Source organism: Leuciscus leuciscus, assembly GCF_965113295.1.
Source record: "Leuciscus leuciscus genome assembly, chromosome: 20".
Lineage (NCBI taxonomy): Eukaryota > Metazoa > Chordata > Actinopteri > Cypriniformes > Leuciscidae > Leuciscus > Leuciscus leuciscus.
Window position 1 is genome coordinate 19333986 of NC_138744.1, and position 27586 is coordinate 19361571.

Below are 27586 nucleotides of genomic sequence, written 5' to 3' on the forward strand. Positions count from 1 at the left end.
TGTTGCTTTTTTATAGGTTTAATATTGACTTAATTTTATAGGAAACAGTAACTGTAATTTATTTCATTTAATGATTCAGTACTGGACAAAAATGGACAGCATGCTATTTTTTATATGGTTAGACAGCTGAAATGGCTTAATATAAAAAAATATATATATATTATTTAATATAATAAATAGGTAACACTTTACAATAAGGTTGCATTTGTTAACATTAGTTAACAAACTAACAATGATCAATACTTCTACATAATTTATTATTCTCAGTTCATGTTAAGCTCAACATTTAAACTTGTATCTGTTAATAGTTAATGCACTGTGAACAAATCTTTTTTTAATAACTAACATTAACAAAGGTTAATAAATGCTGTAAGAATATATTGCTCATTGTTGGTATATAGCAAATGAGACCTTATTGTGAAGTGTTACCAATAAATTAAATATCACGTGAATTAAATATTATATTAAGGGCAATATTTTCAATCCTAATATTCATATAACATTGTGTAATATTACATAAATGAATATTATGATTGAAAATATTGCCGTTTATATAAAAAAGTTTTATATAGGTTAAACCCACTATAGGTTTATATAGCGAGATGCTTGTAGTGCTTTGCAACAAAAACATTTTCAGACATTCCACTTTTGTTACTCTATTTTTATTTCATTTATATTAGACTCTGTAGTGAAAAAGGATGCCATTCAAAAGGAGCATTAAACCATAGAAACTCATTTTTTAAGGATTAACAACAGGTTGAAAGCCAAGAGAAGGGACCAATGTAATTTCCAATATATATATATATATATATATATATATATATATATATATATATATATATATATATATATATATATATGTCTTGAAGACCTCTGGCACACACAGACACAGATGGTGTTTGCAAGATGTCCTGATGATTATTGCTGCTTACATTGTGGCCATTGCATTGCAATTGGCAAAACGCAGTTGTATTACTCAGAGCCAGCAGAGGAAACACACACTAGCCCTCAACAGTTTTTTACAGTTTTTTTTTTTTTTTTTGATCATCAAAATGCATTAACAATCAAACGTTTATACAGTGAATATATATTCATATATTTATATTATATAAATAAATAATTATATAGTATCAGAGGGTATACAAGGTAATACAGAATTTCCACTTATAAAATAGGGTCCTGTCAAATAGTAAAAAAAAGAAAGAAAGAAAGGTGAAGAGAAAACTGCATAATCATACAAAGAAATTGTGCCATCGCCACTATGCATCTGTGACTACATGTAACAATATAAAAACTCCAAAATAAAGTGGTTATACATTTAAAAATAGACCACTACTGTAACGTCAATACCATCTTGTTTCCACCAGCTATATGTACAGCATGACGCTAGAGGGAGAGGAAGTGACAGGGTTGTACGACTAAATGAAGCAGATGGCTTTATCTGTCACTCACTTTGTAAGTTTGTTACACCCAAAAGACTCAATGGTACTGACGTTACACACAGATATTTAACATCTAGAGTTTTAAATTAGTCTCTCGTCTCATAAAGTGTCCATCCATATGAAAACTAAACCTTGCTATATATCTTTCTTTTTCTACTATACAGAAAAATAATTAGTGCGAGTACAGGTTTCTTGAATGGGAGGGGTTGGGGTGTGATTGACTGGCGCCGTAGCCGGTCAGCATGCTGGGAGAGTACTGTACTTTCAGAGAACCGCATGGAAGTATTCGGAAGAGGAGCCAGATCCACAAGAGGAGGAGCACAAAGAAAGGAAAGAAAAGTAAATATTAATTAATTAATATTCTATTTATCCAACAGTTGTTTTTTCACATTTGTTCACATTTATTTCACAATGTTGCAAACTCAGCCGAGCTTCTATAAACAGCACATTTTTGTTTACCGGTACTAAAATGTGCTTTTAAACTGATTTAAATGAACCGGAAATTATTTCTGTACGACCATGTAAATGTTTTTCTGTAAACTATTACATTATGTTTAAACAATACTGTTCAGTGACACTTTACTGTTCAAAAGTTTGGGGTCAGTAAGATTATTAACTCTTTCCCCGCCATTGATGGAAATGTTTTAAAAGAGGATTTTTTGTTTGTTTAAAAGCAGAGGGTCTGTTCTTTCTTTTGATATATTGCATAATAAATTTGCCAATATTCATGAAACTTTTGAAACATGAAAATTGAAAAACATGAAACATGAAAATTATCAAAAAAGCAACTCTTTTTCTTAAAAATGCTGACAGGGAAAGAGTTAATACTTTTATTTAGGAAGGATGCATTTCAATTATTAAAAGTGACATTAAAGACATTTATAATGTTACAAAAGATTTCTATTTCAAATAAATGCTGATCTTTTGAACGTTCTCTTCAAAGACTATTATATCGGTTTCCACAGTTTTCAACACTGATAATAATAAGAAATGTTTCTTGAGCAGTAAATCAGCATATTAGAATGATTTCTGAAGGATCATGTGACACTGAAGACTGGAGTAATGATGCTGAAAATTCAGCTTTACCATCACAGGAATAAATTACACTTTATTATGTGAATATATATATTTTATATAATAAATATATTATAATATATTTCACATTATTACAGTTTTACTGTATTGTTGATTAAATAAATGCAGCTTTGTTGAGCATAAGAGACTTTTTTCAAAAAAAAATCAAATATCTTACCAACCCCAAACGTTTGAATGGTAGTGTACACGTCCCACAAAACACGCAGGACTTTTATAGGATTATATTAAAAAAGAGCAAAAGCTTGTCTGATAATATGGACAGATGGCGATTGGTCAGTAACGTTTTAAGGCGGGGCTTAGCGAATGGTCATTCGGTCTGATCTGTCCGTCAGTCTGTTCATGAGAATCATGAGAATGCCACAGATTGCAGTGATGTCACAAATACAAGGGAACTCACAGAGGGGGGTGGGGACTGCCTGTCACTCAAAGGCAGGTTCTCATAACCAGGGTTGCCATTGGAGGAAACGTTTGGAGTCCTGCATAGAGAAAGAGAGAGGTGCAGAGAGGAACAAGGTAAAGGACAATGGAGAGGAAAGGAAGCGGACAGCAAAGAGACGGAAGAATGACATGCCACAGTACGGGACACAGAGCAGGGAAGGACGAGAGCCAGGATCCAGGGTGGAAACAGGAAGAGAAAAGGTGGAAGAGAGTTAGAGAGATGTGACATTTTCACTTTTAAGAACCTTTAGAATCTAAGAGGACAGAGAAGGATATTTAAAAGGAGACGTGAATGTGAAATATATATAAATATAAATTTAGTCTATAGAATTTGGATTTATTTCATTTTAAAGCACATGGAAATGTGAATGAAGTGAGAAAAAGTGTTCGCGTCAGATCTAATGTTATGAAAATAGCACATGATCTTTACAAACAGAATAACTGAAAGAGAGAGAAACAGGGGATGTAATCAAGCAGGGAGAGAGAAACTGCAAGGCAGATTGCCATAGATTTGAAAAGAGCGATGTATTTTGGACAGCATGATTTTTGACAGCGGACAGAAAATATCAGAGGGGGCGGGACTTTACCTATATTGTGGATCGTCTCTGATTGGTGGATCTAAGTCTGTCTTGCAATGACGGACAGACCGATAGACAGACACACAGACAGACAGACCTCTGGACTCATGTCTGTTTTTTTGGCTGGACTGTGACATATACACCTGTCTGTGTGTCTGTCTGTGTGTGTGCATGTGTTTGTGTTTGTCTGTCTGTCTGTGCGCTCCATCTAACACCTACCTGTCTACCTGTCTACCTGTCTGTGTGTGACTGGAGCTTTATGTGTTTGTCTGCCTGCATAACACTTTCTATATTTGTATGCATGTATGCCTATATATATATGTATATTTTATAGTGCAAAGGTCATTCATACACAACCTAGATGCATAGCTACTAAAGCAAGGAACTAGAATATGTGAGTTTCTAATGCCTAGACAAATATGGAAGACTAGAAGTGCCACTCAAAAATAATCAATTTAAGAATTCAAAAATAAAAATGTACAAAATGGACTAATAAATATACATGTTTAAAAGTGTTTATTTAATTCAGGTTTAAAAATGCACCATTCGAAAGTGCGGGATCGGTAAGTCTGTTATGCTTACCAAGTCTAATCAATAATACAATAAAAAACAGTAACATTGTAAAATATTACTATAATTTAAATTAAGTGTTTTTTATTTTAATACATTTTCAAATGTAATTTATTCCTGTGATGCAAAGCTGAATTTTCAGCATCATTACTCCAGTCTTCAGGGTCACATGATCATGATGATTACTCCCTACTTGGTTACTTTTTATGGAAAATAATGTGATGCGTTACTTTTGCATTACTTTTGTGTCACTTATGCGTACTTTCACACCAATAGTGCCAAACGAGCCCCCTGTCTGACAAGGGCACTTAAAATTGTCCTAATAGAGATTAATCGTCATTCAGAAATTATTATATGCTGATTTAGTTCTCAAGAAACATTTCTTATTATTATCAGTGTTGAAAACAGTTGTGCTGCTTAAAACTTTTAATATTTGTGGAGGCCAGGAGTTTTTTCAGGACTTTGATGAATGGGACAGAACAAAAGAAAAGCGTTTATATGAAATAGAAATCTAAAAACATTTATAATTTACATTATACATTATAATTTATTGCATCCTTGCTGAATATAATACAATGGTAGTGTAGTGACAAATGATAAATACTTTTTAATTGCTAGAAAATTATTATGATTTAAACTTTGAAAAATGGATAAAGAAAAGCATTTAGAAAATGTAAGTGGCCAATGTTTTTTCTAATTGCGAGCTATTGAAGTATTATTTTATTTCATTACATTTAGCTAACATTTCAAACTTAAATTAATTACATCGTTTTAAATATGTCCATTTAATTGTCAGTTTGAAAAGTTATAAATTTTATTGTTACATTTAACTACATTTTATATATAAATTGAAAACTGATTTATTTATAGCATTTTTATAAATGATTAGTAAATTGACATTTGATTCCTTCATTGTGGCACTCCTAGTACTCCAGATACTTAAGTCAAATGATTAAGGAGAAAAATTGAGGTTCTGCTGTTGAGCTATGTGTGAGTGATGTACACAACCTTGTGTTGGTTTATGGGTAGGGTCATTCTGTCTGTCTGTCTGTGTGTCTGTGCATGTGTTACTCACGGTAACGGAGGCGCGCTAGAAAAGGGGGGAGTCCAGCCGGCCCCCTGGTAACTATAGAAGGGGGGCAAGGCCCCTCGCTGGGAGCCCGTGGCCGTCGGTCTACGTGCCTGATGAGAAGTGAAGGGGTCCTCGCTTTCGCTGTCGGAGTCCTCGTATTCCTCTGAATCACTATGCCACCCAGTATGAATTATGGAAACATAAAAAAAGTGAGAAAAAAAACCCATCATGAAATAAGTATATGCTTTATGTGCTTTCTGTTATGTGTGCATTTTAAAAAACAAAGGCTTTAAAAACATTTACTGAAAAATCTCTCTTAACTACATACATGTTAATATTGTCATGAAATAAAATAATCCCAGTCTAGAAGGTAATCCTTTAATCTGTCCCGCTCCTCTTCGCCATTTCAGTAATCTATGCATCTGCCATCTACTGTCTGTGCAAATGGAGTTTGTGCTCTGAACACAATTTTACTGCAATTCAGTCACCTCTGTTATTTTAAACAATTAGATTTTCCAACATCAGGCACTTCGAGTGTACCAAGTCAGGCTGAATCAATAGTAAGTGACTGAGCTTTCTGAACTAATGGTAATAGCGACATTAATACCATATCCAGATAAAAGGAGTGAAGTGCATTTAAGCACTAATGCCCTTAAGTTGAGATCTTATTTCTCTCATCTGTGCATTGCTGATAAGAGCAGTTGTCAGTGTTTATTCTGTTACCACAGGCCCATTTAAGTCAAACCATACTGGACCTCCATTAACGTTCGGCTGCATTTGTAGTTGAGGATGATGGAATCATAAATCTGGAGTTTTTCAGGTTCCTGGCGAGCATTAATCTCTATATTCACATTACACATACATTGACATAGACTATGCTGTCAATGGGTTGGGTTATTCTGAAAGATTTTTTGTTTGCAATTTTTTTCTGGATAAAAAATGTGCTTTCTCATTCTTATCAAGCACCTTCTGCATTCATGAACACAGTGTGGCGCAAAAAGTCTAAGACCACAATGAAAATCTGGTATTCAATATAATCTAATCTAATTAAAACTGCAACTACACAAAATGTTTTTGAAAAATGTAAAACAAAGAAACGTAATGATCAAAATTAGCTCGGGCACATGCATTAAAGCAGGGTTTTCCAAACTGGGGTTTGTGAGTTGATGAAGCAAATAATTAATAAAATCATGTAAATGTAAAATTAAAGTAAATTAAAAAAAAGTATTTAAAAAAAAAAAGAATAAAAAAAAAGATGCAATATTTTATTTGTTTACCTGGAAGTCATGTGACCGTTAAAGGGATAGTTCACTTTGAAATTAATTTTTGGTATGTTTTAGCTTACCTCAAGGGCATCCAAGATGTAGGTGTCTTTTTTTCCGCAGTAGTTTCAATTTTGATATTTTTAGGTCAAACCGTTCTTGTCTGTCAGTCATATAATGCAGGTCGATGGTCACCACCTCAAAACACAAGCACAGAGTCCAAATTAAAACAATTCCCCGTCGTCCAAATTAAACAATTCCCCATCGTAAGTACACATTGATGGCCTAAGACACGAAACGAGCGGTTTGTGTGAGAAAACGAACAGTATTTATATCGTTTTTACCTCTTATACACAGCCATGTCGAAGTGATCTGATCTGACGTGTGCGCAGACTGGTGCATAGATATATACACTAGATGTCGCCTTAAAGACATTCGTTCCAATGAACTGCCGTAGACAAGGCGACATCTAGTGTGTATATCTATGCACCAGTCTGCGTACACGTCAGATCAGAACATTTGGACGCGGCTGTGTTCAAGAGGTAAAAACGATATAAATACTGTTCGTTTTCTCACACAAACCGCTCGTTTCGTGTCTTAGGCCATCAATGTGTACTTACGATGGGGAATTGTTTAATTTGGACGACGGGGAATTGTTTTAATTTGGACTCTGTGCTTGTGTTTTGAGATAATGACCATAGACCTGCATTATATGACTGACAGACAAGAACGGTTTGACCTAAAAATATAAAAATTGAAACTACTGCGGAAAAAAAGACACGTACATCTTGGATGCCCTTGAGGTAAGCTAAAACATACCAAAAATTAATTTCAAAGTGAACTATCCCTTTAACGGACATAAGAGAACCATGAACGTGCAAATGTGTAAATTATTGAAATATTAACTTAAATCTCATCCCATGTAAATATTTGGCTTAAAAAAAAATCTCAGGAATCCCTGAATTAAAGCAAAAGGTGGATATACCTATGGAAGTTTTTTTCCGCCACTGAACAAAAAAAAAGAAAGAAGTAATTAATTGTGAATTCTGAGGAAAAAAGTAAGAAAAGTTGCAATTACCTTTTTTATTTTTTACTCAGTGGCAGAAACAAGCTTCATTATATACAAGATACTGGGAAATTAATGTAAATTTTTTATGTAAACATTTCACTTAAATAGTTATATGTTATGACATGTTATGAAATTTCAAGAAAAATGCAAAATAGAAGCATTTAAGCAGTTTTCTGTTTCTTGATTTATTACACGCTTTCTAGAAATAACATCTATAATAAAATGAATAACAATTAAAAAATGTAAATATATATCACCATATGATATAGGCTGTATAAACGAATATTTACTTCAGGTGCAACACTACTTGTTTTATGTAGCTCATCCATCTTAACTTTGTCGGCATGAATATAATCGGAAATGCCATTTCTGAAAATTACAGCAGATGGGATGATAGACGGGGTGGAGCGATGAAGTTCACCTAACCTGTGGAAACTCCTCCAGGCTCCAGGGAGGGAGCAAAGAATAGCTGTGAACGCCAAAGCGGAGAGAAACGAGTACAGGGAAAGATAGAGCAAGCCCTCCATCCCATCATAACACAGGCCTTTCAGAGAGTCAACATAATCCTGAGAGAGCGACATGAAAACAGGGAGGAGATTGAGACGGTTTGTTTTAATATAAAAAAGTATAGTTTTAGTTTCTCACTTGCAGTCAGGCTGAGGTGAAAACAGGATGCCATGTTTACCTTGTTCAGCCCTCGACAGTTGAGAAGTGCCACCAGCTGGTGGAAGTTTCCCTCAGTGGTGTTGAGGATCTGCTGTACCTCCCTGAGTGACTTCTACAAGGGAAAATAACACCGAAGCTAAGCAGTGTGTTGTGATCCACTTAACTGTACGGCTGCTATTGATCTTTCCTGTCAGTATGAAAGCAGTGTTAACATACCTCTGCCTTTGGGAACCGTGGGAGGGAGTCTCTCTCCAGACTGGAAAGGTGAGAGTGGATGCTGGAAAGCGCTCTCTGGGACTGGGTCAGTATCTTATGCCCGTTCAACAAACAGAATTTCACTGATTTAACAGAATTTCACAGGCTAAAACCTGTAACTGCATTTTTAATGCATATTCTTGTCTTAAGGCATGATTCACACCACATGCATTTCAGCCTCTTTATGAGAGAGAACCTACTCAAATGGATTTATGAAGCAATATAATAATTTCCAATGGCTAAAAAACAATTGTATCATTTATGGACTATATTAAAGGAAATATTCAATACGGTAACTCAGAAATCATTTTCTTTTCACTAGAGCAGCATTTCTATTACACAGTCAGTTTGAAACTGGCCTTTCGTTTTCACATCAATATTGTTATTTATTTCACTGTCCTTATCATTTCATTTATGACATCAAATTCCCTTCTTCATTCATCAGTCCCTCTAAATACACTGTCAGTCTAGGTCTTGATTACAAAATCTTGATTACAATGTCATAATCCTCTTTATTCTGTTCATCCCCACCGTGACATAAATGGCATTGCTTTTTAATCTTAATCTGTGCTTTGTGACATCATTATAATTCTTTATACTTGGGGAATTCTGCCTCGTGATATCATCAACATTCTATTTTTTGCTGCTTTAGTAATCTCTATGACATCACTGCCATGTAACAAGATTGCGCACCTGTTGAAAAGGGCTGCTCATTTTCCTGCTGCAGGTTAGGTAATAATCCAGGATTTCTATTTAGAGAAAAGAGAGAGCGAGGAAAATAAAAAAGATACAAGGCGTGGGTAAGACTGTGTATGCGTCAGAGATGAGGGCAGATGGACAGGTAGCTCTGTTCCAAAACTTAGTGAGTTGCCTCTCTGCCTACATATGCAGCTGCCTTCCAAGTGGCCGTTCACACAGAAACATTTTTGCATTCCACTGTGCTGCTTTTCCATTGTTTTCTACATCATGGACTGTAAAAAAAAAGTGGGCGGAGCCAGCCATCGCCATCTTGGCTGCGTCAATGCGCGTCACTCCCGGATAACCGAAAATGGCCAACGAGGCGGGATCAGCTGAGGTGACGTGACAGCTAACAGACAGCAGATAAACGGCTAGTAGTGACATCAGCGGCAATCCACCTGTCACTCAAGTGGCCACGCCCTTAATTATGCAGAACTTTAAGGCTTAATATAATTTGAACGGATGAGTTATAAAAAAAATTCACCCCCTTCACAGTTGTCATGAAAGGCAAAATTAGCTATATGGACCAAAACCACTTTTTGTAACAGGCTGTAAACATATTTTTTTCTGCTGCAAAGTTGGGCATTTTAACATGGGGGGTATATGGGATTGACTCTCTTTTGGAGCCTGTCTCTAGAGGCCAATCGATGAATTGCAGTTTGATTCAAGAGAGTGGATGGTTGCAGCTTGGTCAACATGAACTAGATGGACACGCTTGACAGAGATATATATATATATATATATATATATATATATATATATATATACTGTATATATATATATATATATATAATAGATATTCTGCATATTTTAGCATGCAGAGTTTACATTTACCATTGTTTGATGAATTTTCACAATTTTGCATTCCACTTTTCTGCGTTTTGACTGTTTTCTATGTCAACGTTAACTAGACAGACACGCTTGACAGATATTTTAGTAGGCAGCTAAAAATATGTTTACATTTACCGTTGTTAACCGAATCCAGTCATTCCATTAGGATTTCATTAGGAAACCACAGGATCAAGATTTTTCCATGAAGGTGAACCATTTCTCCACACGGATTTTGCAATGGGTTCAAGTTGGTCACAAGGATTTGTCACGTCAACCTACAGAATTTGGACCTTTGGACCTTTTTTTTTGCCATAATTCAGTTGAAAATTTGCTAATGACACAGATTGTGCCTTTTTCAACAGCCTTCACGTTGGCACTGTAACTGATGCCCTACAATGCTGCCCATGTAGGCAACTCAATACATTTTGGAACAGAGCAATTGCGTATGAAAGAGCTTTATAGCACCTGTGCTTGTCCTAGAGTTGAAGTGAGTGGAGTTAAGCACAAATGTGTTTGGGTCAAAGCAAAAATCACTCAGGGCCTGAGAGAGAAAGAGAGAGAGAGGGATAAAAAAAAGAGCAAGAAAGGGAATTGAGCAAAAGCAAATACAGAAGAGAGATGTTAACAGTGTGGCACAGTGACCAAGTGACATACTTCCATTAGTCTCACTCGTCCCACTGCTCAGACTGCTATTGATCTACAGTATTCACTGACACATATGCAAACTGCCCCTAAATCCTCATGTATTTAAATGTTCTCATCCCTCAACCAGTTTTCAGATCTTTCCTCTTGTCCACTCTGCACTGTCTGTCTCTTTAACACACACTTTAATTAATCAAAGTGAATAGCACTCATATTACCAAGAGATTCACAAGAGGACTAAAGAGGGTCAGGAGAAAGAGAGAGAGTGAGTGCTGGAGAGAGGACAGGAAAACTGAGAATGTGTGTGTGTATATATTATAAAGGGGAAGCACAAGGCGATTGTTTCTGTTGGCTGGAACTGGACAATGAAACTCTTGTTTTGAAGGCCAGCAACTGCCATCTCGTCCTGTCACTTTCTTTCTTTCTTTCTTTCTTTCTTTCTTTCTTTCTTTCTTTCTTTCTTTCTTTCTTTCTTTCTTTCTTTCTTTCTTTCTTTCTTTCTTTCTTTCTTTCTTTCTTTCTTTCTTTCTTTCTTTCTTTCTTTCGCATCATCGGTATGGCCATTAAAGATTTTGGTTGAGGTTCTTACTGGTGACCCATAATATTTATCCTTTATATATACACTACCCTTCAAACATCTAAGCTTGGTGAACTTTTTAGTTTTAGTTTTTAAAAGAAGTATTTTATGCTCACCAAGGCTGCATTTATATAATAATAATAATATTGTGACATTTTTTTTACAATGTAAAATAACTCTTTATATTTTATATTATAATTTAAATTAAAAAATTTAATTTATTCCTGTGATCAAAGCTGAATTGTCAACATCATTACTTCAGTCTTCAGTGTCCTATGATCCTTCAGAAATCATTCTGTCTGATTTGGGGCTCAAGAAACATTTCTTATTATCAAAGTTAATATTTTTGTGAAAATATAAATATTTTGTAACATATTGCCTTTTTGCTGAATACAATTATACATTTATTCCCCAAACTTCCCTTACTTACCATTTTGAACAGAGTATTTACATTTGTAATTTTACATTTATATTTTCATATATTTTTGAAGTCCAGCTGACCATTACTGCTGTATTCCTCTCAGCACACTCACTCTCTCACTCGCTTCTTTTTCTTTTCCTATTGCTTTTATGATCTCTTATGCTCATCTTCAACACAGCATCCATGTTTCCCCCTTTTTTTTTTTTTTTACAAAGAAACACAGACACTCAGATTCACACACATTGAAGCTTTAATCTCTGCCCTATTTTCCTCCCTTTTTGGGATTGTGCCATGACTGCTGAGTTCCCAGAGTGGAAAACCGTTTTCATTATAAAACACGCACAAACACACTCTATTCCTCTCTTCCTCTTTCATAAGCAGACAATAAGTGACTGCATCTTGGCTGGTGTGACCTTTGAAAACTTAAAGTCACATTCACAGAGCTTTGGCTGGACACAAATGCCTCTGCAAAGCGAGCTGACACACACTCATTCACACACAGATGGCGGTATTCTGTGCTGGATGTCCGCTTGCGGAGAGCTGTTGTTTTTCTTTCGGGCTAGACGTTGCTTGAATACTCACCACCACTGTGGCCGTCTCCAGGCCGAGAGAACCCCAACTCAGAAACAGAGCCAACCAGGCCAGCACTGTCATCCTGCAAATGCACACACAAACACACACACACACACATTTTCACCATCTGCCTCTCTGTGGCTGAGTGGGTGTCAGTACGCAAAAATAAAACTACCCGTTTTCTGTACGCATTTTCTATCTTAGGAAATTACTATGAATGTTTATGTTCTTTTTACATTATGCAGGAATGCTGTGTGCATATCAAATCTACCAGACACTCACTTAAAGCAGTTCAGAAATGAGTGTAACTCACAGAATAAGTAGCCAGCGGGCCTGTTTGGCTAAACCCAGAAGAATAAAGAAACACACCACCAGATCCAGTAAAAGCAGCAGCACGTACGACAGCCACCTAAACAACAAACGCAGAACAGACATTTTCAGAACATCTTCAATACAGTGCTTTTCAGACAGTGAAATCTCAAAACCTACACACACATTTTATCAACACCTGCTTTTTTCTTATTTATTTTTTACAATGCACACACAATATATATATATATATACACACACACACACATCCTGTTTCAAAGTTTGGGGTCAGTAAGTAATTATTTTTTTTTTATTTTTTTTTTAGCAAGGATGCATTAAACATATTATTTAGCATATTATTAACAGGTTATACATTTATGATATTAAAAAAACATATTTATGTTTCAAATAAATCTTGTTCATTTGAACTTTGAACTCTATGGTTTTCACAAAAATATCATTGATAATGAAAAGAAATGTTTCTTGAACAGCAAATCATCATATTAGAATGATTTCTGAAGGATCATGTGACAGAAAACTGGTGTAAAGATGATGAAAATTCACAGAAATAACTGACATTTTATAATATATTAATATAGAAAACTGAGATTGTAAGAATATTTCACAATATTACTGTTTTTTGAGCTTCACAGGAATAAATTACATTTTACAAGAAAATAGAAAACATTAATAATTAATAAACATTAATAATATCTCACATTGTTACTGTTTTTACTGTATGTTGATCAAATAAATGCAACCTTGGTGAGCATAAGAGACTTCTTTCAAAAACACTTACTGAGCCCAAACTTTTGAACAGCACGGCTCAGAGGATCATTCTTACACTTCAATACTTTAATCAGTTTCAAAGGATTGTATTATGGACAAAAAAGATTTTCTTTGCTCTTTATCAATAAATAACTTTTATGGACCGTGACAGTTTAAGCTTCAAAAATCTTGACTAAGAATACAATTTTTCAAGGCATAGAATATGGCCTTTCTGAGCATATTGTTTTACGATATATTTTTATCAACTAAAGATCAACATCTATCAACACTGAACACACAAATCTGGACAAATCTGCTTTTGACATCTCCTCACCTATAGTCTTCATTCACCATGAGGGTGTTGGCTGCCCAGCCCGGGGAGAAGGGTGCAGGAATGCTGTTGGCGGATGGACTGAGAGTGGTGGCTACAGAAGGTGGGGCTGGGGTAAGTGCTCCTACTATGCTTTCACTTCCATTCGCCCTGTAAAATCCATCTCCGATGGGAATCAGACCTCTTCCCAGAGTCAGGTTGGAGAGGATAGACACGACCCGCTCTGAAAGACGCCTGCAGGAGCGTGTGGGCACGAGCGCCGGCTTATGTCCTCCAAACACATCCTCCAAAGAGGTCAAGGGTCCTGAGACAGACTGCTGCAGCCCGGCCACGGTGTCTGAAACCTGGACATTCAAGAGGAGAAGATTATAATGAAATATTTCACTTTGAATGGCATGAACCCAATGCATTTGTACCCAGATCTGATTTATGAACATACTAGCTTAAATACAAAAGAAAAGGGTAACACTTTACAATAAGGTCCCATTAGTTGACATTAGTTCATGCATTAACTAACATTAAAGGGTTAGTTCACCCAAAAATTATGTCATCATTTACTCACCCTCATGTTACTCACCCCATAAGACTTTCATTCATCTTCGGAACACAAATGAAGATCTTTTTGATGAAATCTGAGAGCTTACTGTCCCTCGATTGACAGCAATGCAACTACCACTTTGATACTTCAAATAGTTTATAAAGAGGTCGTAAAAAAATAATCCATATGAATTGGATTAGCGGTTAATTCCAAATTTTCTGAAGAGTCAATTGCTAGGATTCAACAGATTGAATTTAGGCATTTTTTCACATTTAAACATTGATCAGCGAACATAAACAGAGGTTCAACCAAACCTGCCTGAAGCGCGAAAACAAACCTCATTGGTTGCTGAGGAAGCTCAAAAGTGCTGAGTAACACGGGAATGAGCCTCATTGGTTCTTGAGGAAGCTCAAACGTGCTCAGTAACACGAGAATTAACCTCATTGTATTCTCGCACATCAAGGGAACATGCTTGAGCTTCCGTTTATCACAACTGATGTGTGAGTTCATGAATATTTAAATGTGAATAAAATCCTAAATTCAATCTGTTCATCATATAAAGCGATTGTGTCTCTTCAGAAAATGTGAACTAAACCGCTCAATTCATATGGATTAGTTTTACAATCTCTTTATGAACTTTTTGAAGCATCAAAGTGGTAGTAGCGTAGCTGTCAATGGAGGGACAGAAATCGCACAGATTTGAATAAAAATATCTTCATTTGTGTTCCGAAGATGAACAAAAGTCTTACGGGTTTGGAATACAACATGGAGGTGAGCAATTAATGACAGAATTAAAATTTTTGGGTGAACTATCACTTTAACAATGAGCAATACAGTTACAGTATTTATTAACCTTTGTTGAAGTCGGCATGAACCAAAAGTTGTGATAGTCTATTGTGACGCATGTACAAGTAAACCGGCTTTTCGAACAAGAAAAAATATAGGGCGGGACTTGATTTTGTTCGTCGGGATTTGATTGGATCGTTGGACTGTTGTGGTTTTCTGTTGCTGTGATGTCATGTGAGTGACGTCATCAGAGAAGAGAAGAGATGTCGCTGCAAGAGGGAGGGGAAGTTTTTTTGATTAAAGATTACGACGGCACATGAATTTATAATAAATACTGCAATATTCCATTATAAAATTCAAATTCAAAATCAAATTTGATTTCATTGGGCCTTTAATGTTATTAACTGTTCATTGTTAGTTCATGTAAGCTTAGGCCCATATTATCACAACATTTGATTTGAATGATGTATAGTAAATGTTGAAATTAACATTAACTAAGATTACTAAATGCTTTACAAGTGTTTTTGTTTTTGTTTATGTAGTTAACAAATGGAACCTTATTGTAAAGTGTTACCAAGAAAAGAGTAGAGGAAAAGATGTGTGGAATATAGAGGACAATGGAATGGAGTGGAAAAAGTGGGAATGAATGGAGAGGGTCTTATAAAAGTACAGTAGAAGTAAAGTAGGTCATTAATCAGATTGACACACATTCATCGATTGACCATTTGAGCAACCAGTCAAATCAATACCCGGAGAGGATTTTATCTCACACAAATGCATTCAAACACTCTCTCCCTCTCTCACACACACACACACACACACACACACATTCAAAACAGATAAGACTCATCTTAATTCCCCTGTTCGGCAATCACAGTGTAATAAAATCATGGAGTGTGTTTGCTGAACATCCTGTATTTCTTTTGGTCCCCTGGCGCTTCAAAAGGAGATCAATGGAATAAGCTTTTGTGTATGTATGAGCGTGTGTGTGTGCATTTCTGTTCTCACCAGAAGATCGATGGAAGCCAGCGTGTAATTGGCAGTGAGCAAGGATGAGGTCAACTGATACATCCCATCGTTCGCCTCACTGTTGCCGTAGAAACCAATGCCTATGGCAACACTACAAAAAGCAGAAATATGAACAAGGAAACAAGGAGAGGAGACAAAGAAGGAGAAAGTGAGAGGGAGGAAAGACAGCATAAATAGAGAATTGAAAGTGAGAAAGAGAAAACCAAATGAGACATGTTTAATCTAGTTACACATATACACTACCCTGCAAAAATATGGGGTTGGTGCGATTTTTAAATGTTTTTGATAGAAGTCTAATGCTCACTAAGGCTGCATTTATTTGATCAATAATACAGGAATTAAAAAAAAATATTATTACAATTTAAATAACTGTTTTCTATTTGAATATATTTTAAAATGTAATTTATTCCTGTGATGCAAAGCTGAATCTTCAGCAGCTTTTACTCCAGTCTTCAGTGTCACATGATCCTTCAGAAATCATTCTAAAATGCTTTTTAAAATATATTTTTTATACATTTCAAGAAAGTAAAAAAGTTATTTGAGTATGAAATCTTATAGATTTAATTAAATACATAAGATAAAATTAATATAAAATAATACATCCTTGCCAATTCAAAAAAAAAAAAAAAAAAAACAACATTTGAATGATAGTGTACATATTAAATGGTTTTCATGCAAACAAACTACCATCAACACTGAAAATCCACTCATTTACATCTCTATTTCGCATTCAAATATTCAGATTAATGCTTAGACCAGATGCTTGTCCAATCCTTTCCAACCTGCCAAAAATAGCACAGCCCAATCTCTCGCTGTTTGACCCAGATTAAGCCAAAGAAAGCAAAAGAGTGTGTTTATGTGTTTTAAACTATAATTAATATTGTGATGCGAGCAGTAAAGGTGTTTGTATGCCTATATGCAGTCCTCGCTGTAAATCAGCATGTAGCTTTTGAATCCCTCAGAAAAAGAGGTCAACACGGATGGGAAGGGGGTGATGTCATGGGGGCGAAACACGTGCCACATCAGAACGTTTGCATCATGAAATCACACACAGAGCAAACCAAACCAACTCTTATAGAAACAATGATAATTTACACAAGCATTTTATGTGTGACATAAACAGCATTAATATATCATGCTGATGATTCAGATCAATGAGGCTTGAAAAACCATTGGGTTTCATATTCATAAATATGTTAAATGGGATGTTTCTGTATAATTGAAGGAAACCAACCATCCTTTGCAATTGTGCATATGAATCTTTATCTAATGCAATTCTAGAAATGGGGGAGAGAATACTATTTTGCTTATACAGATAAAGGCAGTTGCTAATAATAGAAGCCCTGAACAGTTTACTGTTTCTGCACTCTGATGTGTGAAAGCACAACATGGCGCGAGTTAAATACAGAGGGGAACATTTCTCTTTTTCACTCATCAGTACTTTCCCACAGGGACTGAATAGATGATGTCAGGTGCTAAATGTAATCTAATCTTTAAATGATGCAAATTGCTTGATCGCTGAAGTAGTCATAAACAAGACACAGATGATGTCATCAAAGTCCTGTTGTTGCGCATCAAAAATATAACACAATACACACAGAAATTCTGGAGGAGCATATATATATATATATATATATGGAACAAATATTGCAGTCCACCAAACTTTTCTCTGGTATTCTGCTACGCAAGAAATTTTTTACTTTGTATGTGCTTGTGTTTCCATTCTCCATATTTGCATGTGTGTCTAAAGTCTAGTGTAACCGCACTTTCACGCAAACAATATAGATATCATTTTTTGTATTGCATGATTATGGTGCCACAAGGGCAAAATATAAAATAGAACTTAAAATTTTGACTTTTTTGACTTTTGAATTTAAAAAATATCCTCAAAAGACAGTAGCCTAATCACTGGCATATTAAAATTACTGTCATTAACAGGTATTACCAACACAATGTGACGGCTGCAACTGATACCCATGTGACACAGCAAATGCCCCGCCCTTTTTTGCCACTGTATCCATGGACACCGCTGGCATCATCGTCTTCCTCCTCTTCCTCTGCATCCCTGCCCCCCTCACCACGATGGCAGCAGCAATAGTGGATGAGGAAGGAGAGAACGACAAGCAACGAGAGGACGAGAGCAATGGCGGAGAAGCTGGAGAGGACCAGGAGAGTCTGTGAAAAGAGAAGATGGAAAAAAGAGTAGGAAGAAAATACTTTTTACGTATTAATTTACCAAGTACTAGCAGTTTTTTTAGATGATGTCTTTGGTCTAAGAAACAAAGAGCAGTAGACTGTGAATCAAGTCTTGAATCTGATCATCATTAAACTAATTTAAGACTTGTCAAAAAATGAATTACTTAAAGATTTTATATAAAGTTACACCGTAAAAAAATATGTTTTACGTTTTACAAGAAAATACAATTTCAGTCTTTCCACTTCAAAATGTCATGTTTAAAACAATGTGTTATTTGACTTTTTTCTTCGAAATTATTTGTGAAATTTACTAGCAATTTCTGAGTACGAATTGTTTAAATTAAAAGTAAATCTTACTTTGGTGAAAACGTCTAATTGTTTTCAGTGTAAAAAAAGCAGAATATAGGCCTACATACTGCATAGCTGCATACCTTTAAAGCACACGCATGTACTATATTGAAACCAGTGTGACATAATCTTATTGGCTAATACAGCATGGATGCTCGCCTCAAAGAGAGAGAAAGGGGAGGTATAATTAAAGTCAGTCAGATTCATACACACATTGTCCATTCAGGTTACATATACTATACATCTGCAATCTGGTCCCAATCCATCTTCCTCACATTCTCCCCATGATCCCCTTCTCCTTTCCCCATGGTTTCTCTCCATGCTTCCGCTCACTCATCCCATACTGTTCTCCCCCTTTCTTTCTTTTTATCCACGCCACTGGATCTCTATTAATAATCTGTGACCTACTTAAATACATTCACTGCTTTTCCCTCTGATTCTCTCTCTTGTTTTTTTATCTCCTGCTCTCTCTCCTCTTCGTTGATTTCTCCTCTCTTCGCAATTCCCACTATTACCCAAAAGTATTTCGCTCTTTCATTTCTCCTCTCAACCATCTCTCTTGCTCTCTCACTGTCCGTTATTTTCAAGCACATCTGTCTCTTATCATCTGCATCTTATCCTGTAAATCTATTCAGGCATCAAGCATAATCTGGCTTTGTCTCTTCCACCTTTATCCATTTGTGGTGAAGCTATTTCTTTTCCTAAGAGCAATCTCACTGTAGCTGTTTAGTTTCTGCATCGATAATGTCACCACTAGCCTGAAAAGACAGATCAACCATGAACTCTGAGGCTGTTTATCAATGATATATTCTACTGTTAGAGTCATTGGTTCGTATTATTTTATCTTATTGTTTCACAGTGGAATTCCTGGTGAAGAAATACATTACCCATGATGCTGCAGAGAAATATCCACCAATCATAGAATTGCAACAAACAAATGGGCGACTGCATTGATCGCCCGCTACCATAAAGCACTATATATATATAGGATATTAAAATGTGTCTCAGATTTGTCTAAAACCTATATTTGCTAGTTAAAGGCACACTATGTAATTTTTCGCCACTAGAGGTCATTTATTTTTAAAAAAGGCGTAGCTTGATGACGCCTTGATTTAACGGAATCATGGGAGTTGTTGTCTTCACCTCTACAGCTTGTGGAGAATACGACGGGACTCAGGCAGAAATCGTTTTCATGGATGACCGGTAATGTGTTAAAGATTTATTAACGTTACGAAAGCCATTGGTGCGGGACGAGGCCGCTGGAGCGATTGCTAAAGAGGGACAAGCACGACACACTCGAGAGCAGTGCAGCTTTTATTATGCCGTAGGCCGCTTCCGCTTCTTCCGGTCATGCGTATGTGGGGTAACGCAGCGCTGTTTTATCATATTATAAACATTTGAGTGTGATGAAAGTTTTTATAATGCTACTCTGTGTGTTCGCTCGGCGCCTACTATATGAGACACTAGTTGCACACTGCAGTGAGCTAGATCGATATAAGGCATGGTAAATATGGTACTTGCGGTAAATCAAGAAAATGAGATTTAAACAAAAACTGCGTTGAGCTGCTGTATAACAATGATTAGTTTTCTGTATCCAATGTTTCCAAACAGTTCCTCACCTGTCTAATAAAACACATAATATATTAAAGCGTCTTTGGTGTTTCTATGGTTTCTACAAAATAAAACGAGGGTAATGCGGGTATGATATCATTGATAGGTGACGCACGGACACGGTCCGTGTCCTGGTTAAAACTGCTTATTTCTCTGGATTTAAACATTCTTAAAAACATTTGGGATAATGTAAGTACACAAATCAACAAAATATGTAACATTGTTCTAGTGGTTTTTAGATATTTTGATCCAAAAAATCGTACATAGTGTGCCACTGCCTTTAAGTTCACATGTCACGTTAGAACTAACAGCGATAGTTTAGAATGTTTTTGAGAAGTTACTAAAGCAACAAGGAGGCGGCTTTTATACGAGAGTTCAATAAACAAGATATTAATAATTAGTAACTTGTAGGCACAATATTGCCGTTTACTTTCTATGCTTTTTGCTCTGTCAACAAAGAAAAGCTCCAAATGAAGCCACAGCACAACACACACTAGTTGTGTGTCATTCCTGAATGCTGAATAATTCGGTTAAGTGAATGATTCAATGAATCATTCATATAGACTGTCACATGTTTTGTTCTGGCATTAATCGGTGTGGTTGAATGAATCTTTTGAATAAATTCCAGTGACTCAATCATAAAGTTACTTGTCACCACCACCTGGTGTAAAGATAATGGTAACATACATATAACGTATGCATGTTATTGAGAAAGTACTTCCATAGACTAAGAGTCTGTCTGAAATGGTTGAATCACGGACTTGGATTCAAATTTGAGAACCAAAACTAATGGTACATAAAAAAAACTACATATTTATTAACATTTTACATATTTAATATTTTCTCAACCAAAATGGAATGTACACATCCTCATTTAAGCCACAGTCACTGCTTCATGGTTCCTTTTCTAATGGGTCGGACATATATAGTCATATCTTTTATCAAAATGTAAGTGATGTGGAAACATACACTTAAGTAAACGGATCTCTGTAATTTTTACATCAGTCCATCATGCTTTTAGTCTCTGATAATGCAAATCTATGGTTCTTTAGCGACTTACATTAGATCATTTGAGATACAATTTTGAGTCAATTCATCTTTAAACTGCAGACAGAAAAGTGCTTTTAATGGTTTTGACTATGACACTCCAGTTTAATCTCTCTGAAAGTGTAAGAGTGCCGAAGAGAGAGTATGTCATGCGAGTCAATGTGTAAATATTTCTGAAAGCAAGAACAAAGACGTTTCTGCATTTATTTTCAAGGAAAAGCACGGCTAAAGTAGTTCCAGGCAGGTCTGGACCGCATTACAGTTCCATATCACCTCGCCAAATGATTTCAGTTAGGCTATTTTAAAAGTCCTTACAGCCTACAACAGCAAAACAACCAAAACCCACAATGACACTGACCAAGCAAATAAATATAGTAAACAATAGGATAAAAATGACAAATTATGTCCATGTTTTTTGCCACAAAATTACGTTTTATTATGTATGGAAAGCACATAGGCTACTCTCTTTCTCCAGCTCTCTCTCCCACTCAAACGCACACACATAGAGTATGGACACACACCCGCACAGAAACGTGTTGTCAGCGCTGCTCTGATGATTTTATCAAGATAGTTTGACAACTTAAAAGCTACATGAATTTCTCACTAGCGAGGTAGATAAACTTACAGTTTCCCTATTAGTAGAGACGCTGCTGCCGAACACTGTTGAGAGACGTACCAGACTCAGGTAATTCACAAACGCTTAATCTCTCTTTCTCTCTCTCTCTCTCTCTCTCTCTATATATATATATATATGTATGTTATTAACTGCATTAATAACTGCATTAGCCTGCTATCAATGGCTCAAGCCTCCGTCACTAGCTCTAAAATTACGTTTTGGAATTAGCAATGCGTAAGAAATTAGTCCCACACACAAGAGCATTTTAAGGACAAAAACCTGACAAATGTCTTGAAATACATCATTTGAACAATGTTTTGAGGTGCGGTTACCGTAGTGTAAGCTGAATAATTGACTCCGGGCCGTTGAATTATTGAAAAATAATGCATTACCACCTCAGGTATGCATTATTATTCTAATAATTCAACGGCCCATCGTCAATTATTCCTTACATATTGCAGATATGTGATATAACTTAATCAAAATGACAGGATGCAAACAAAGGAGAGAAAATAAAGAGCGAGACAAAAATATATGTGTGTCTCTACAAGCCTACCGCCAGCTGTCAGATGTGAAAATTGTTTCTGAGAGTAAGAAATAAGGAAAGGGCAGAGGAGAATTGAGTGTGCTTGAGAGAGAGAGAGGGTTACCTGCTGGTACTCCCAGCTGTCTGGAGTGAACACGCTGTCTCGGGTCTGCAGGGTCAAGTCCAGGCGAGGAATGGCATGGCATAACCGTACCCATACCGATGGCATGTAGTTGGGGACAGTTGCTATGGCCGCCATGAATGCAGTAAATCACCTCTGTCTTTCTCAAATGTCTGTAATCGTTGAGAAACATGTGATTATTAAAGGTGCAGTAAGTGATTTCTGAGAAACGCTGTTAAAAGTGTATTGGACCGAGAACCACAACACACTTGTAGCCAATCAGTAGGGGGCGCATACACTCATGATGGTGGAGGAGAGAGAGAGAGCGAGAAGGAGATTTGAAGAAAGACTGTAGAAAGCAAGATGGCTGAGAGACATTACAACAGAGAAATCACTGGAAAAAGAAGGGTTATGATCAGGCAAGAGCTTTAGGATCCGCGTTAATATTAGAAAAACTTTCCAGCGCTGGAATAAACTATACGGGAAGGCCGCTTAGTAATATTGAGAAACATTGGTTTTGTTATGTTTCACATAACTTTGCTGTTATTGTAATGTTAACTACAGTAACAGGACAGTTTTGAGTATCATTGTTGGTCTGGAGCTGGTGTGCTGCTAGCGAATAAACAACAAACTCTTGCTTGTAATGTATATTTTCTTGTGTACAATGTTTATTTGTTCTTCCTTGTCGTTTGTTCGTAATCTTTGCTTAATTTTTTGAGTAACATTATCTTGCATTGTGTGGTTGTGCATTTTGGGGGCGGAGCAAAAATGGGAGGAGTGTGTTTGTTTAGGTTGATTTCAAATATCAACAGTGTTTCTCAGAAATCGCTTACTGTACCTTTAAGAGAAAACACCAAGATTGTACTGTGAGCCAGCTATATAATACATCACTTAAATTTTAATTTTTAATTTTATTAAAAACAGATTTCAGCTTTTTTACTTTATATATATATATATATATATATATATATATATATATATATATATATAGTAAAGAAGCTGAAATCTGTTTTTATATGAAAGTCACATTAAAACTACCTCAAAAACTATTTACACATCATCATTTATTTTGATACTTTTATGTATAGATTACATTTGTCCTAAACCTAGATTATGAAATATATCCACTATAAAAATTATAAATAAAAAAAATCTATTATAACAATATAAATGTATTCTTTTTTTAAAGAAAAATAAACTAACTAACTGAATAAAGACTGAAATAAACATAAATTATTTTAATATGTATTGAAATGTGAAATTCATTTCTATATTATACTATATTATATTCTGATTTATTTTTAGACGAACATTTTGTAAATTTGTGTATTGCATATATATTACAGAATTATATTATTAAAGTCGGCATGAAATAGAAGTTGCGTGACATTTATGAGTGAAGCAGATTCTTGAACAAAAAAATTGGATGGTTCATTGGATGGTTGTGGTTTGCTATTGCAGTGATGTCATGTGAGTGACAGGTCACACCAGCAAACACATCATCAGAGAAAAGATGTCGCTGCAAGAGGGTGAAGTTTATTTGATTAAAGATTACGAGGGGTTATTTTTAATAAAATGTAATATTCCATAAACAATCAAAATTGTCAATTTTGATTTCATGGTGACTAATTCTGTACATTATATATATTATGTTCACATGTATGTGAATAACTGCAGTGTGTGGACCACAGGTTTTCACAAGGTTGAATGACTATAAAGTGATTTGATTTATTTACTTGATTTTTATCTTTTGATGTGGGGGGAAAAAGAGGAAAAATCATTTAGAAGTCTCTGAACAAACCAGAACAAGAAGGAGGAGAATGTAGCAAAAAGGAAAAGGGAATAACATGCGGAAATAACAGGGGAAACAAGGAATAGGTTGAAAGTAGGTTAAGTAGAGACACACACACAAATGTTTTCATTACCAGTACAGAGGTCCACTGGGAAACAACATGGATTAAGTGATTAGATCATCAATGTTAAGAGAAGAGGTTTCTAAGAGGATACTTGAGCAACTGTTAGATCTTGAAACATTTGAAACATCATTATGGGGTTTTGGAGGGGGGCGAGTGGGTGCTACACACAAAATCATACCATTCATCAGACATACAAAATAATTATGACCTCATCTGGGGCTATATTTTGAAATCTTGTTCTCAAGATGGGAAAAATCATTATGATATCATCAGGGTCATTTTTACATTGTATTTAAATAATGATCTCATGATAAAACAAGATGACTTCATCTAGATTTTCAGTAACTCATCATAGACCAAGTCCTTTATTGATTTATGGAATACATGCATGGGATACATTCCAATGACTTTATAACTTGAATTTGTAAAATTCTAGGCTAGGTTTTAAGCATTTTTACATCACTATGACATAGTGTCTACCAGGTCTACCACCAAACTCACTACCGTGCCTTTTGCACCACCCCCTGTCCTGCACTGATTGGACAAACAGCTGACCCTGCCCCAGTTGTCTAGATCTTTTGGTTAACAGAAACCTTCCAAAAATCATGTCTGTCAAATGTATTGTCTGTCAACAAGAAACTGCAGGCTCCATCACAAATATCCCTAACGATAGTGTCTGGTGTGTTTTTGTTCATAATGATGTCTGTAGGCTATGTCTATTGATTTACTCTTAGAGAAGACTACCAGCATGCAGTGGGTCAAGACAATAAGCTGGTGAATTGTGGTATATGGTTGGTACACATTATCACAAGTGTCCTCTTCTCAAATGCATATGTGAATAAAAACCAAATTAAAGTGAAACGGTGTTATGGAACGGTTAAACATGCAGACTGTGACTCAGACTGGAACGCTAGCACATCTGAACATGATGCATTCTGTCAGCTTGTTATAAGGATGGTTCGCATTGCATAACGCAAGGAAAATAATGTGAGTTTGGAAATGGAGCAAGGAAGAACAATTTTGTTCAGAACAATAGAGGGACAAAACATTGTCCATCTCCTTTTTCATTCTTTTCTATTCTGGATTGAATAATGCTTAACATCAATTGTCCATTCTTTAGCTTCACTGTAATTAACCACAACAGAAGTATGCTAAATAAAAAACAAAAATGGTTTCCAGGATTAATTATGATGGTTTGTCGTCCAAAGCAAGCTCTTTTAAGCTCAATGAAAAGTCATTCGATTTGTTGGAATTGCCATTTCATGATACTATGAGGAAGCATTCATTTTTGGCTTAGCTCTATGACATTTAATGAGAAATAAACCATAAAAAATTAACTTTTAACATAGTGACATGAGTATGACAATGATATGTGTATCCTAAAAATGGTGCATGTCCTTAACATATTTTTCCAACAAATTTTGAATAACAGTAGGGTTTCAAAATTCTGAATATATGCACTTCCCAGAATATTTTTGCCAGTGTCGTTAATTCAGTAGTCTGATTTAATAACGAATGAATGAACTGATCATTGGTCACTAACACTGAACTATGCTATTAATAAATAAATAAAAGCATTTTAATTACTTATAACTCCATGACTATCCAAAGCCTGGAATATCTCTTGAAAGCAATACATCTGAAATAATTGTCCAATAAAAGGCCAATGATAAGGGTATGATATTGTTTGTCACACATCATTAACATTTAAAAAACTCTATTATAGTAGGCCTACTCTGTTGAAATAATTACTTAATCATGTGTTTTATACACATCTGATAATTATTTTTCTGCTTTACTGGACATGTTTTAGTGCTGCTGTGGTTCAGAACAGATAGATGGCCCAAAGGAGGGTCCAGGAACTTCATAAAGGTCACTGGAGGCCATTGTTTGTGTTTGTATGCACTTCTGTTTAGTGTCAAAAAGAGCCTATTATGAAGGTATATGTAAATATACAACAATCCACACACAACATAACTGATCCTAATCAAATAGATATTGATGAAACCTTCAAAATGACCAGAAACAAAATAGGCCAGAACTGATTGATTGCACTTATGTGAGTTGACCCGGTGCGAGACTGGACCAATCGATCTCTCTCTGACTGACTTTACTTGTTTATGGCAATCATATTCAACCACGCTAGCGCTTTGTCTGGGCGCCAAGACACATTACATGGATCTTTTGTTTGAATGGACTCATGATTCCCTCGCATAATAAATTAACTGTCATACATTTTCGCACAGACCAATTGACACGGCAAATGAACCGCACAGCAGGCTATACAATTTTATATCGCACATTTAAAAAGGGTTGCCCACCTTAATTTGCAGCAGCCTAATGTGGTGCTTCCACGTCTCTCACGCTCGTGTGATTTAGTTTGCGATTAGATGCTATTACTGAGACAGCTGACCGTTAAAACAGGTTGCATCCTGAGTGATGAGATCTGTTGTCTTGGGCTTCAAGAGAAAACTATGTATTTTCAGTTCCAGTGTGCGCCCAGTCTTTGTGTTCGCTGATAGATGGGAAACAGGTCTTCAGAGAGAGATCGAGGCGAGAATCCCAGAGGGATGTTTTAAGAGAGAGGGATGAATCCTTCAAATCCCGATGCCTATCCGTCGGTTTCACTCTCTTTATTTGAAACCCGCTGAGAACTTGAATCACCGTCCACAGTCGCGCGACAAGACGCCCAAAGTCATAAAAAAAACTTCAGAAATGAATTGTTCCCAGTCAGAATTCGCGTTCAAACAATCCACAACTATGTCGTCGATGTCGTGTCCACAGAAAATAAATGTTCAGTCTGCAGAAGTAGCAAATCCATAACATCCAGGGCAAATGAAATCCATTCAGTGTGTTCGCTTTAAATACTAGCTAACTACGGCTATTAAAAAATTGGCTAAATATTTTGGGTGGGAAATGGTGTATTTATTTTAACTGTGCCATTTTAAAACTCAATACAGTCTAATTTAAGTAAGTGAATGACAAAAAACGGTGTGGTCCTGAGGGTCCCAATGATCAGGACTGAACTTGGCTCTCTCTCTCTCTCTCTCTCTCTCTCTCTCTCTCTCTCTCTGTGTGTGTGTGTGTGTGTGTGTGTGTGAGTGTGTGGGTGTTTGTGTGCTGGAGACAAAAGGGGATGGAGGGATTTACACATGTACTGTATTTAGAGTGCACAACAACTCATAATGACAGAGAGTAAAAGAAAGGTGATTGAT

The 27586-nt window shown here is 35.9% G+C and overlaps 1 protein-coding gene across 3 annotated transcripts; it reads right to left on the reverse strand.

Moving 5' to 3' along the window:
* Positions 1 to 154: 154 nt before the first annotated feature.
* ttyh1 (tweety family member 1) lies at positions 155 to 27454 on the reverse strand. 3 transcript variants are annotated; one of them, XM_082149111.1, is made up of 15 exons: positions 26693 to 27454; positions 22459 to 22628; positions 17936 to 18165; positions 15970 to 16081; positions 13641 to 13981; positions 12543 to 12638; positions 12239 to 12311; positions 10482 to 10557; positions 9141 to 9196; positions 8409 to 8501; positions 8212 to 8304; positions 7953 to 8092; positions 5199 to 5366; positions 2935 to 3013; positions 155 to 1698 (listed from the first exon to the last, which is right to left on the reverse strand). In XM_082149111.1, exons 2-15 carry the CDS (start codon positions 22591 to 22593, stop codon positions 1615 to 1617), a joined length of 1776 nt encoding a protein of 591 aa, XP_082005237.1. In that variant the 5' UTR covers positions 22594 to 22628; positions 26693 to 27454; the 3' UTR covers positions 155 to 1614. The 3 variants fall into 3 exon arrangements, with proteins under 3 accessions (XP_082005237.1, XP_082005239.1, XP_082005238.1); XM_082149113.1 differs by having other exon boundaries at positions 5306 to 5366; positions 26693 to 27445; XM_082149112.1 differs by lacking the exon at positions 2935 to 3013 and having other exon boundaries at positions 26693 to 27453.
* Positions 27455 to 27586: the final 132 nt, after the last annotated feature.

What these genes read in the sequence shown, in the direction of transcription:
- ttyh1 (XM_082149111.1), bottom strand. Translation starts at nt 22,593, where the DNA reads ATGGCGGCCATAGCAACTGTCCCCAACTACATGCCATCGGTATGGGTA. An exon ending in ACAGCTGGGAGTACCAGCAG is followed by an intron (nt 18,166 to 22,458) that starts GTAACCCTCTCT and finishes CTCTTTTCACAG; the next exon opens with ACTCTCCTGGTCCTCTCCAG. An exon ending in GGCAGTCCCCACCCCCCTCT is followed by an intron (nt 1,699 to 2,934) that starts GTGAGTTCCCTT and finishes CTGAAAGTACAG; the next exon opens with TACTCTCCCAGCATGCTGAC.